Genomic DNA, 12,845 nt, shown 5'->3' with positions numbered 1-12,845 from the left:
TTGGCAAATTAGCAAAGGAGAAGAGTACCGCTGTGGCCACCACCATCAGCCACAGATCATTACACTAATGCACTGGAGAATCAACCCAGCCCTCTCAGCCTAGTAGTAAATAATTCAACTGGCAGGGAAGGAATAAAATGCAAGTGAACTGTCATGACCATCCATCCATTAACGCCGCCTCTAACTCAGCTTTATCAGCGGGGGTTTCTTTCAAAAGCAGTGGAAAAGGCATTCAGCTAGAACCTCCTAACCTCCTCTGCATGAGAAAAGCGCAAGAGCCGTTTAGGATCTGAAAAATACAATTTTCATTCCAAATGAATAATGTTGAGACAAAAGGTCAGAGACTTATTATTTCATTACTGGCTTCAAAGGTAAGACACAAGTCCCGCAATGCAAACACGAGATGATACGCTTCGCTAAAAATAATTAGTTTTAAAATCAGTAATATGCAAACAACTGAATTTCTGTTCAGCTGATAAAGCAGCCAGCTGCTTTCTGTAGTAAAACTTCAATTCCATACAGAGAACATAGGTGGTGGTGGTGGTGGTGGGAGGGGGTATTGCAGGATATTGTCCTGTCTACGTAGCCAGAGGAAATCCAAAGAAACTTTGACAAAATGCAGTCTCAAACCTTTTGTCTACATGAAGTTTAAACAACACAGAAGCAGGACTTCAATTTTTTAAGGCAGTTGGACACCTCCGTCCAATTCTACACCAACTACTGAAGCATCTAAACCCCCCTGACATAAACAGGGATTAACATATAAATACTTCTGCAGTTGTGGGTTTTAACTCCAACTCTGGCCCAAGCAGAGGAGCTAACGCAGGTGAAAAGCGTAGAGCTGGTCTTACCTGTTTGGTGATATCATAAACTATCACGGCTGCTGCTGAACCTCGGTAGTACATTGGAGCCAAGGAATGAAACTGTTAAAACATAACACACCCCCCCACAACAAAAAAATATCATTAATAAATCAGAATTATCATGCACTTTGTCAACTCACAAAAACTTGCCATGGCAGGACCATCGACTTTCTTTCATCCCACAGAGAACAGATCTCTTCAGTGGCTGCCCATCTCTAATTTTCCCTTAAATGCCAAGGAAGCAGAATTCCTTTATGTCCTGGTGTTCATCCTGCTGGATTTATGCAATCAGCACTTACTGGTTCAATGCATCTTTTCCATTACAGGGCATGGACTCGGAGGACAAGTTTTCACATGGAGAACACCTACACTTGGAGGCCTAACCTGACAGCATACAGACCCCTTTCCCCGGCAAACTGCAACAATTTGCCTTGTAGTTGTAACAGTGTGGGTTCCAGTTTTATAAAACATTGCAAATGACTTGGATAAAATTAACTTGTCAGAAAACTCTGAACACCTGTCATGTTTACTTATCCTGTTCTAGGACAGATATTTTGAAAAACATGGGTTCTTGCAGTTTAAGTTACTCTTCAGCTTTTTGTCTCAAGGGAAACATCCTTTGAGGAAAAAAAAAAGCAATAAATATGTTTATTATAACAACAGCTTGCCAACGAACAGCATAATTTTTGTAATTTACCATGACTAAGCAGCTGATTTAGAATATCAGCTTATAATTGCACAGAGAAAGAAGTCAAAAAGCCTTTCTGCTGATTCAACTAAACTTAGTCTTAAGCAAACCAAAAATAATCTTTCTTGGAAAATACATTCAGTCTCATTGTCTTACAAATTTTAATTTGCAAAGTGATCTGCAAAAGCTTCATCTGAAGCTGCAGCTGACAACTGAGGTCAACTCCTAAATCAAATGCGTTATTAGGGCAGGGTATGAGTCTCATTGCCCTGTGAACGTGCATGGACCCACGTGTTATGTCACAAACCTCTGCAGATTTATTGGACGCATCTTCTTCTCAGAACTGTACTTACAGACTGAGGGTTTAGACCTAGCAGCCTCCACATGTCTGGTTATTGCACATGCAATGTATCAAGCGAGTTATTTGTAATATGGGTTCGTTTGCCAGTTTGTAAGCTACTCATCACAGATCACACGCTCCAGCTCAAGGTCGATACTTTCTCTTATAACAGTAAGGATGCACAGCAGCAGTGACAGATGGTCAAGTGCTGAAGTGTTTTGGGGAGCGAGGCAGGTGGGATTGCTCATTAATAAGAGAAAACAGCAGGAAGGAGGATGAGAAAGAAACAGGAATCAGTCAAGAAGCGTGGTATGAAGAAAAGGGATCAGCCAAGATCCTGAGGGAGTTGGGTAGACATGTGCCTTCTGGGCTTTTAGTGTGTGGCTTTATTACTTGCCTGTTTAATGCAATAAATGCTTTACAGAATTTTTAGGCTTCCAGATCATGACAGCAATTTCCAGTGAGAGGAGGAGAAGAGAGGAGGAGAAGAGAGGAGGAGAAGAGAGGAGGAGAGAGGAGACCTACAATGACCATCTAGTCCAACTGCCTGACCAATCCAGGGATGACCAAAAGCTATTATTAAGGGCACTGTCCAAATGCCTTTTAAACACTGACAGGTTTGGGGCATCAATCACTCCTCTAGGAAGCCTGTTCCTGTGTTTGACCACGCTCCTTCTCAATAAAGACATGCTTCCTAATGTCCAGTCTAAACCTCCCCTGGCGCAGCTTTGAACCATTCCCACACGTCCTATCACTGGATCCCAGGGAGAAGAGATCAGCACCTCCCTCTACACATCCCCTTCTCAGGAAGGGGATGGTTGCCCCTCAGCCTCTTTTTCTTCAAACTAGGCAAACCCAGAGTCCTCAGCCACTCCTCACAGGACATGCCCTTCCAGCCCTTTCACCAGCTTTGTTGCCCTCCTCTGGATGCATTCAAGGACCTTCACATCCTTCTTAAATTGTGGAGCCCAGAACTGCATGCAGTATTCGAGGTGAGGCCGCACCAACACTGAATACAGCAGGATAATCGCCTCTTTTGCCCATCTGGCCACGCTGTGTTTGATGCACCCCAGGATGCGGTTTGCCCTCCTGGCTGCCAGAGCATACTGCTGACTTCTACTGAGCCTGCTGCCAACCAGCACCCCCGGATCCCTTTCTGCAGGGCTGCTCTACACCTATTCCTCTCCCCATTCATACTTGTACCCAGCATTACTCCATCCTAAGTGCAGAATCCGGCATTTAGACTTGTTAAATTTCATCCCATTAATCACTGACCAATGCTTCAGTCTTTCTAGATCTCTCTGCAAGGCCTCCTGTCCCTCAAAAGAGTCAACAGCACCTCCCAATTTGATATCATCAGCAAACTTGCTAATGGCGCATTCAACTCCTGCATCCAGATCATTGATAAATGCATTGAACAGAACTGGTCCTAGAACTGAACACTGAGGAACACCACTGGTGACCAGTCACCAGCCCGATGATTCACTACAACCCTTTGAGCTCTGTCCTTCAGCTTGTTCTTCACCCACAATATTGGACAACTTGTCCAGAACAATGCTGTGAGGGACAGTACCAAAAGCCTTACTAAAATCCAGAAAAACTACATCCAACTGGCTCCCCTTCATCCACTGGGTGGGTGACCTATCATAGAAGGATATCAAATCAGTTAAACAGGACTTTTCCTTTGTGAACCCGTGTTGACTGTGCCTGATGACTGCATTATTCTTTAAATGCCTTTCAGTAGTACCCAATACAATCTTCTCCACAATTTTTCCAGGAACTGCGGTAAGAGTAACAAGTCTGTAGTTACCTCGGTCTTCCCTCATGCCCTTTTTGTAGATTGGAATAACATTGTCTAGCTTCCAGTCAGCGGGGATGTCCCTAGGCTCCCAAGACCTTTAGTAGATGATAGAGAGGGGTCCTGCCATAGCATCTGCTAGCTCCTTTAGATCTCTGTGATGAATCCCATCAGGCCCCATGGACTTGTGAACATCCAGCCAATACAGCTGGCCCCTTACAATTTCAGTGTTCACAAAATGCAAGTCACTGTTCCCACATCTGTGGTTCTCTGACGCAGGGGCACTGGGAAGCCCAAGGTCTGTCAGTATTACTAAAGACTGAGGCAAAAACCACATTGAATGCCTCCGCTTTTTCTTCACCTCTATTAGTCAGATGACCGTCTTCAACACGTACTCGTCCAATGTTTTCTTTAGACTTCTTCTTGCTATTAACATATTTTTAAAAGCCCTTCTTGTTATCTGAAACAACAGCTGGCCAGTTTCCACTCTAATTGAGCTTTCTGGCCTTTCCTGTCTTTTGCCTGCATAAATGAACCACAGCTCTCTACTCTTCCTGCGAAGCCTGACCTCGGTTCCAGAGATCATACAGTTCCTTTTTCCTCTGGAGCTCCACAAGGAGTTCCCTCTTCAGTCAAGCTGGTCTTCTGCTCTGCTTGACTTATGACTCAGTGGAATTGCCTGCTTCTGTGCTTCTAAAAGGTGATTCTTAAAGACTGACCAGCACTTGTGGACTCCCAAGCCCTCAAAAGCAGATTCCCAGGGCACTCTGCTAAGTAGTTCCCTGAATAGCTTAAAGTTTGCTCTCCTGAAATCCAGGGTAGCAACTCTGCTGTCCTTTTTTCTCATTACACTCAACCACTCCATGATTACTGTGGCAAAGGCAGCCACCTACCATCACATCCCCCACAAGTCCTTCTCTATTCACAGATAGGAAGTCTAGGAGGGCACCTTCCCTAGTTGACTCACTGAGTACCTATGACAAGAAGTTATTTCCTACAAACTACAGTAATTTCCAAGACCCGCTCATCAACACGTGTACTGTGCTGAAGTAGCCCGAAAATCAGCGACCTTAATGGTGGAGGGCAGATTTGACCTTTTTGGGGTGTATGCAAACTCCTCCCAGCCTGCAAACTCCTGGAAAAAAAACCAAACACATACCTTACACACATGCTGATTTGGTTTTAATCTAGATTACACGTATTCATGAATTTACAAAGAGCTCTCAGATAACAGTAATCACACTTCACAGGAGCCACGCAGTTAAGCTCACATGCTTCAAATTCCTTCAACACTGGCCCGGAAGACACATTGAGAACCTGTACAACATCTTGGGAATTTCTCCCCTTTTTCTTTTGACCAGGTGACAAACACTTTCCGTAATAGCTGTTTCACTGAAGAATATTGCCAGTGTTAGTGCCAGAAAGTAGTGGCAGTAGCAGCAGTAGTAACAACAACAGAAAAGCAGACCTCTTTCACTGGATCTTGGACAATCAGAACCAGATGCAAACTGGAACCAGGATGCAAACTACCATTTTTTGGGTAGGATTAATTTTTAGCTGGATTCCCGGATCAGCTTGTTGTGCATCAGATAAGGCTCAGCCAAAAGGAAAGGGTGGGAAAGCATGGCTGAGAAAAAGAAGGAAGGACAGGACCACCAGAAGCCAGATTCATATCAGTTTAGACCACGCTCAAATAGCTCTGCACTTGCAGAACTCCTTTGTGCACATCTCTGCTGGTACAGTCTACTGTCACTGGCAGTTTTACTCTTTTCTCCCCTGTAATGGAAGCAATAATCATTTTAAATCAGTGCGGGTAATATGCAGAAACAAAGAAAACTTTTTTTGAAACATTTTTGGAGATAATTAATCACTTCAACAGCATGTTGCATTTCAAGTAACAGAAATGCCAAACTATGTCAAACTATGTTTGACCTGCTCCTTGTGTCAAGAAACACAGAGCGGCGACCAGAGGCGCAGCACGCAGAAGGAATGCAGTTCCTCTGCTATTTAAAACAAAATAATCTACTAAAATATTCCAATTCCTCAGAAGCTTGGAAAGAGAGAGGGTAAGACCACAGCAAGCTAGGCTTGGAAAGGGAACTGCTTTTGAAAGGCACTCTGGTTCAGCAGTTGTTATCACATAAGCATGACCTCCCTACTCTACTCCACTGAAAATCTATTTACTTGCTCAGCTGCCAGGACAGTTATTTCCCCTTTCATGATTCTACAGTAATATTTTAGTTACAAGGCCTTTTAAGAGGAGAAAACATCTCATCCATATTTCAGCGTGCAGCTTCAGGATTTGGGGTTTTTTTTTTTCAATATCAAGGGATAGATTTCATCTGGCAGGTAAGTTTATATTCTTATTTGGATAAACCTCACACACAAGATTTCATATTTTACATTGGACAAAGTGACCAAAATGTGATTACAATGCATCTTAATGCAATTTCCTCTGGTCAGTGAGGGAAAAAAAAGTACTTTGAAAGTGTTTAATAACAATGGGAAGTACACTAGTTACAGCTATTATCAGTTATCACAGTACAGAATATCAAATAAAACCAAAATTAAATCCCCTTTGTCATCCTTTTGTACAGTCTAATAAACAAATACGATGACACACTAATGACGTCCCAGTCATTAGAAATCACTGTTGTCCACAACAAAACAGAAAACGACTCTTTGCAACACTGAATAAATCAAGAGGGGTTAAAAATTTGTAACTCTGACTAAGTTTCATGATCTAATGATCTCTCAATGAACGTGTTTTATAAGCATGGATTTTCCAATCACAGACATACTAGTAAAAATATTATGCAAAAAATTATGTTTATTTGATGCTCTCCCCTCCCCCCCCCCCCGCCCTTGTAAATCAGTGCCCAAAAGCAAATTCCTCTTGAACCTTTTTCTGGCCTAATTACCTAGAAAAAGAGAGACATGCAAAATTAATTAAAGGGATACCAAATACTAATGTGTGCATTTTTCACCTGACAAGGACAAACGTGGGACAGACGCCCACAACAAATGACACAAAAAAACAGCTCACAAAATTAAATCTCACAGGACTACCTTCTGCATCATAAATTACAAAGTCTATAACCTTGATTTATAGCTCAGTATTTCTGTACCCGGTAATTCCCAAGAAAACTGGGAGAAACAGGAGCAGTTCGAGATCTGATTCGATAGGATGAAGGGTAACGGTTTCAAACTGAAAGAGGGTAGGTTTAGATTGGACATCAGGAAGCAATTCTTTACTGTGAGGGTGGTGAGGCACTGGAACAGGTTGCCCAGGGAAGCTGTGGATGCCCCATCCCTGGAAGTGTTCAAGGCCAGGCTGGATGGGGCTTTGAGCAGCCTGGTCTAGTGGGAGGTGTCCCTGTCCATGGCAGGGGGGTTGGTACTAGGTGATCTTTAAGGTCCCTTCCAACCCAAACCATTCTATGATTCTATTACCCGGCATGAGAACATCTCTGCTTCTCAAGAAGGGCCACCTAAAACACTTGGGCGGCCACCTCCGTCTCTGCCACATGGACCCCCAGCTCCCAACCCCAGCTTGCCAGGGAATCAGCCCTGCCGTAACTCGCAGTGGACAGCAGTGCTCTGGCAGATGTCACCCCTACCCGCGGCCAGCAGCAGCTCACATCACCTCGGGTGAACAGGGAAACACAAACCCAAACCAGTCATCTATCAGCTCCAACCATCACAAGTAACCACACTCCTAACCTGTTTCAAAGGCTGATCAAGGTCCAGCCTGAAATAATATTTTTTTTTCCAGGATACTTCTACAGGGATCATCTTATTTTTATGATTAATAAAATTCTGAATTCCTAATTGCTAAATTACTTGTCATTTACTTGCACCTTGACTTCCTGAGTTCAAGCACTGATGCTTGCCTTTAGCTGAAATATGAATATATAGAGCAGTCTTGCACTCTTAACTTTGCCAGTCTGATAAACCAGGCTCTTCCAGTCCGAAGATAAGGTAATGGAGAGAAAGAAGGGCCTAATCGCCTTTCTCTGCACCTAGTCCAGCTTCAGTTCATCTTCCCTGACTGCTGGTGACCAGGTTTGTATGCAGCACTCTGGACACAAATCAGCTTTCACTGTGCTTCCCCTACCATTTAACACATTTCTCATGGCTGCATCATACACACACGATCATCCTTTAACCAGTAAATACATTCACGGGTGGCTTTGCTTCTCTGTTTCAAAAAAAAAAAAAAAAATCACCTACAACTTTGCAGCATACATTTTTGTTGGCAGTCAAAAGGTACAGGGACCTGCTACTTACACTACTGATTTTCATCTCCACCATTTCCTTCTTTCACCCCACCGTTTTCCACCATGTCCTTCTAGGCACTGGGAATAACTCCCATCTTTGTATAATGAGTGAACCATCATTAGCAGCTCACCTACTGTGGAAATTTAGAAGTCCTGTGCCTCTCACCCAGTAGCCGCCAAAAGTTTGCCTATTTGCAGCTACTGACCCACTTCTACCGCTCATTAACCTGTTCTGCTTTTGTAGGGGTTGGTAACAACTTGTGAGGCTGAGGTCACCAACCCACGCAATGCAATCCTTAAGTTGCAGGGGCAACATTTTCCAATGCAACAGCTACAGCCAGGCCAAAAGGGACATTCAAAATACAAATAAGAAACTTATTTTACCGGAGACCCGCCAAATAACGAAACCAATGACTTGCGTAGCTTCATGCAGACTTTCAAGACTCTCTTCCTCAGTGCACGCCACGCTGCACGCTATGTACCTACACATGTAGTACTGGTCTGACGCTGAGTTCAGAGCGCCTCTGCACTCATGCTCCTCTACCAACGTGTCCACTTCGCGCTTGTGGTTCATCATCTCTGCCACTAAGGAAGAAGCGAGGCCACATGTGCCTTATGAAATTTCCTCTGAAAGCAGGTCCCCTTTTTCTCTCGGGATCCGACTAGAAACTGCCCAACCTGTGCAGCCGCACAGCCCGGCAGCGCAGAAGACAAATACAGTCATAAGTGGTGCAAATGCAAGTCCAGCATAAGCAGAGTTGCTCTCTTTGATTCCCAGGAGTATTTTGGGACTCTGGAACCCCTGCTCTGGCCATCGCACTGAAGTCAACAGAAGCTTTGCCCTTGCAAAGGGCAGAAAAATGGAACCCACCAGCCATTAAGGAATTTACCCCTGATTTGAAAGCTCTCTAACATTTTGCGTTCTGTTTCCTGTGCATTTCATCATGGAGGGGTATATTTGGTTGTAGGTAATGCTTTTCACATTTCCTCTGTACTAATAGCATAGAATGGGGAAGAAGAAAAACCCACAGAGTAGCCATACCGCAATACTTAGAAGAAAAAAAAAAAAAACAAAAAACAAAAAACCCACAAATTCAATGGAACACAAGGTAAGTCACACCTGAGCTGTGGTAGTGAAAGTCTCTTAACTATGTAATGCTGGTTTAAAAGCAAAACAGAGGCCAAATAAATACAGAAGTAAAAATCTACCACTCCTGCCTATTTAAACGGAGGCTGGCTGACAAATGCTGCTGAAGACAGCCTGGATGCGCTCAATCTGCCAGGCACACCAGGGAACACTAATTCATGTCTGCAGCTCTTTGCACCATCCTGTAGTGCTACACCCCAGCGCTGGCTTACTGCCACAGCAGGGCTGTCTCTTCCAAACTCCACAGCCAAGAGGAAAAAAACAAAACAAAACAACAAAAAACCCCACAACCCCTCTGTTGGGTTGCTTTTACCACCCTAGACTGTAAAGAACATCACTTGTTCTTGCCGCAAAAGGATTATAATTCTGCCTTACAAGCGTGGCTGGAAAGGGTGAGGATGCAGAGAGAAGGCAGAATCAGCCCAGTGCTCAGCAAGTGTTACGCACCTTCTCATGTCAAGGGCTGAATTCAGATAAGATTTTTTCCACATGGTGCCTTTTCAAGCACCTGCAGGTGCATAGCAACACAAGATTTGCTTCCTGACAGCTGTAATCATTTGACTAGATTTCATTTGCATTCTTGAGAAGCTGCTCTCTGAATATGTATGTTGCATCTGAGCGGTCAAGACCACACCACTCGGCTAATCTTGAGGTCAGGGATCCTTACCCTTTCTTTATCTGGCTCTCTGCCTACCGCTTACAGTGGGCAGTGACGTGGCTCTGCAACCTCCTTCCCCTTTCTATCACACACACTCACCTTTCTAGACCAGGACCTTCACGCACCTTGGTCCCCTCACTCAGCCATCCATTCCCAGGCCCCTCTGCAGGTGATTTTGAGTGTCCTTTTTCTCCCGTCCTTGGCCCTTCCTGCCACGTCACCCCACAAACCCCTTCAGTCCTGTCCCCAAACCCACCTGAAGCACATTCCTCCTCATGTTTTGGCCCCTCTTCCTACAACTCAAACCGCAGAGCTTCTCGTGGTGAAGAGCGTGGTAGACCAGTGCCAGAAACACTTTAATACCAGCCTGTTTAGGAGAGCTGCCTTAACTGCTTCCGTGGATCAGGTAAGCACTCACGGGGGAAGAGCCAGAGGTTGCCACCACTGTGTGCCTGCGTTGCATGGGCTCATTGAAGTGGTCCATGCACCATGAACAGTTCCACAGCTGGGGAACCTCTGCTTGCCCAAGTCTGGGCATTTACATGCCCTGTTCCTGTCGCCTTCGAGGCAGCGGCTGCCAACAAACAGAAAATCAGGGTGTGGAGAGAAGCAAAGGCAAAAACCAGAAGTGTCAAACAGATGATCCTGACACATAAGCTTCTCGCACAAGAAGCGGCAAAGGGAGGGATACAGAATTCCTGACATTCTCAGCTGGCAAAGAGCGAATGGAAAAATGTTATGCATGAAAGCCACTATCAGATACCGTTTAGCATTTTATAACCTTGAGTAGTTTTCCCTACATGACTGAAGGCTGAGATTGCAGTTCTCAGGACTAGCAAGCTGAATAAATCAGGAAAGATCTGTCTGTCTCTGACCTACAGGTATTTTTTGCTAGTTAAACTGAAGAAGATGTATATATAAGAATGGGCATTTTTCTCAAATATGCGGGAATTCTTAAAGGGAAGACGGAAGAACTCCAACATTTTAGGATAATATTTCAAAGATATTTTAAATAAGCGGAAAGCAAACTTCTGCAACATCGCAGACTGAAGTTTACAGTCATTAAACAAAGGATGCAAAAGACACTACACCTAAACCGTGGCTCACTGTCAAGCTAGACATGCTACAAGCCTGTTGAAGCTTCAGAAAAAAACACATCCACTTGCATCTCTTAAATGATTTACTATGCTTTATGCTCACTCTAAAAATAGTAAAAATAGCATATTCCCTTGCTAGCTTTAATGCCACTTGTTCTTTCATGAACACACATACTACCAAATCACCTGTTGACCTTTGCAGCACGCAAGCAGTAGCTCACTGGAGGGAGGTCCTTACACCACATACAAGGAACCACCTCCACACTGACTGAGGGTGGGCTACCATCAGTCACCTACATCAAACTGTAGAGCAAAAATTCAGGCCACGTCTTGACTGCAGAACTAATTCAAACCATTGATAGTTGGTGTCAGCTCCTCTCCGGATAGCCTGGTTTCAGAGGAAGCATCGATAAACTCAGTGATTCGATTGCTCAGCTTAGGGGGAACATCCCAGTCAAGACTGTGGCAAGGACAAGTCCTCGCAAGGAGCATTTTCACCCCCTACCTTGTGACACTGTCTCTGAATCACCAGGACAACTACTGTCACTCAGAAAAGAGGGGGCTATAAAGCACTGTAGATATCTCATCAGCCAGCCTTTTCCTGGAAATGGAGCAGTTTAAAAAAAAAAAAACAAAAAACAACCAACAACCCACAACCCAACAAAAAAACTCCCCACAACTCAGGGTAATTCCTTTCAGTGTTTAAATTGGGCTCAAGCAATTGAGGCTCCTTCTATTAAACAAAATTAAAAATCCCAGAGTTCAACACAGTAAATTTAAAAAGGACAGAGATAAATTTTCCTGCCCTAGAAACATGGCCCTCAGGCTCCCTATTTGCTACAATATTCCTCAGCTGGCAAAATGGAAAGCTGGCAGCCACCCAAGGTATTCAGACAAAGCATTGTAATTAGAAGCCACTTAGGGCACCATGAACCAAAATATATGCTAATAAAAACATCATTAACTAACTTGTGAAGAGACTCTTCTTAGGGGAGGGAATCTTTGCTAACAATAACATAATTGTCGTGCGTTTAAGTCCTGAAGTCCATGGCAACAATTTGAAGCTGATGGGGAAAAAGTGAGACAGGGAAAAAGTGACTTTTGGAAAATAGTGGGGTGGAGGGAAAGTGACTCTCAGAAACAGAATAGAGCGAGCTTGTCTGATAGCACACCAACACAAAGCAACTGGGTCTGCAGAGACCAGTACTCAGGCACAGAAAAGTAGGGGGATTTTGTTAACTGTGCTGCCAGTTTAAGGTTCTCCCTACCCAAAAAAGGGAAAAGAAAAAACAAGATAAAAGGATTAAGAAGCTCTCTCCTTTTGTAATCAAGTACAATGTGAATTTTTTACTGCAAGAGTTGCCGGAGAGCCACATACCCCTCTCCAGGGTCTCCTCCAGGAAGCACACTGAGCATTTGCTCCCACCAAGGCTATGACAGAAACACTTTTGATCTCCATTTTCTGCTGCGTTATTGTCATTCTGCAGAAGTGACATTTGCTCGCTATTTCCCACAAAATGGCAATTCTGGTTCCTTCTCTACTCTGCCTACAATTCCGAGTTTCCTGACACAAAAGAAACAAAATATTATATCTATTATCCATATAAATCAGAAGTTATCAGCTCTCCATGACCAGCTTCTCGCTGGCTGGCCTGTATATTAAGGTTCTTCAACGAACTCAGGTGTTCCTACAAGCTTTTAGACCCAACAATGACCAGCACTTCCGAAGGCTTGAAATGTTACAAGTGGCTATCTGAAAGTTGATTTAACACCTCAAGGGGGTGCCAAGTGCTTCCAGCCGGCTTCTCTGAGCACCCAGGATACCTTTTCAGAAGCAGCCACATGAATTTCCAGTTTCTCCCAGCTGACTGAAGGCAGCCAGGAGGCACACTGGTTCTCGCAGTGCACTGCTTAAATAAAAGCTCGTGACTAAGATATTTAAGAGTGGTTTCTCTACACTCTCCAAGCTGGTAG

General features: G+C 44.0%; 1 protein-coding gene across 2 annotated transcripts in view; it reads right to left on the bottom strand.

Moving 5' to 3' along the window:
* The window catches only part of RAB31 (RAB31, member RAS oncogene family), a 68,981-nt gene that overhangs the window by 21,495 nt on the left and 34,641 nt on the right, over nucleotides 1–12,845 (bottom strand). For both annotated transcript variants that reach the window (XM_054192131.1, XM_054192130.1), the window contains exon 4: nucleotides 852–923. In XM_054192131.1, the coding sequence (XP_054048106.1) occupies nucleotides 852–923 (72 nt within the window). The remainder of the gene's footprint in view (nucleotides 1–851; nucleotides 924–12,845) is intronic.

The sequence above is a fragment of the Rissa tridactyla genome, chromosome 2 (assembly GCF_028500815.1).
Source record: "Rissa tridactyla isolate bRisTri1 chromosome 2, bRisTri1.patW.cur.20221130, whole genome shotgun sequence".
Classification (NCBI taxonomy): domain Eukaryota; kingdom Metazoa; phylum Chordata; class Aves; order Charadriiformes; family Laridae; genus Rissa; species Rissa tridactyla.
Note: the sequence above shows the minus strand (reverse complement) of the source record. Positions and strands in the feature narration are given on the sequence as shown.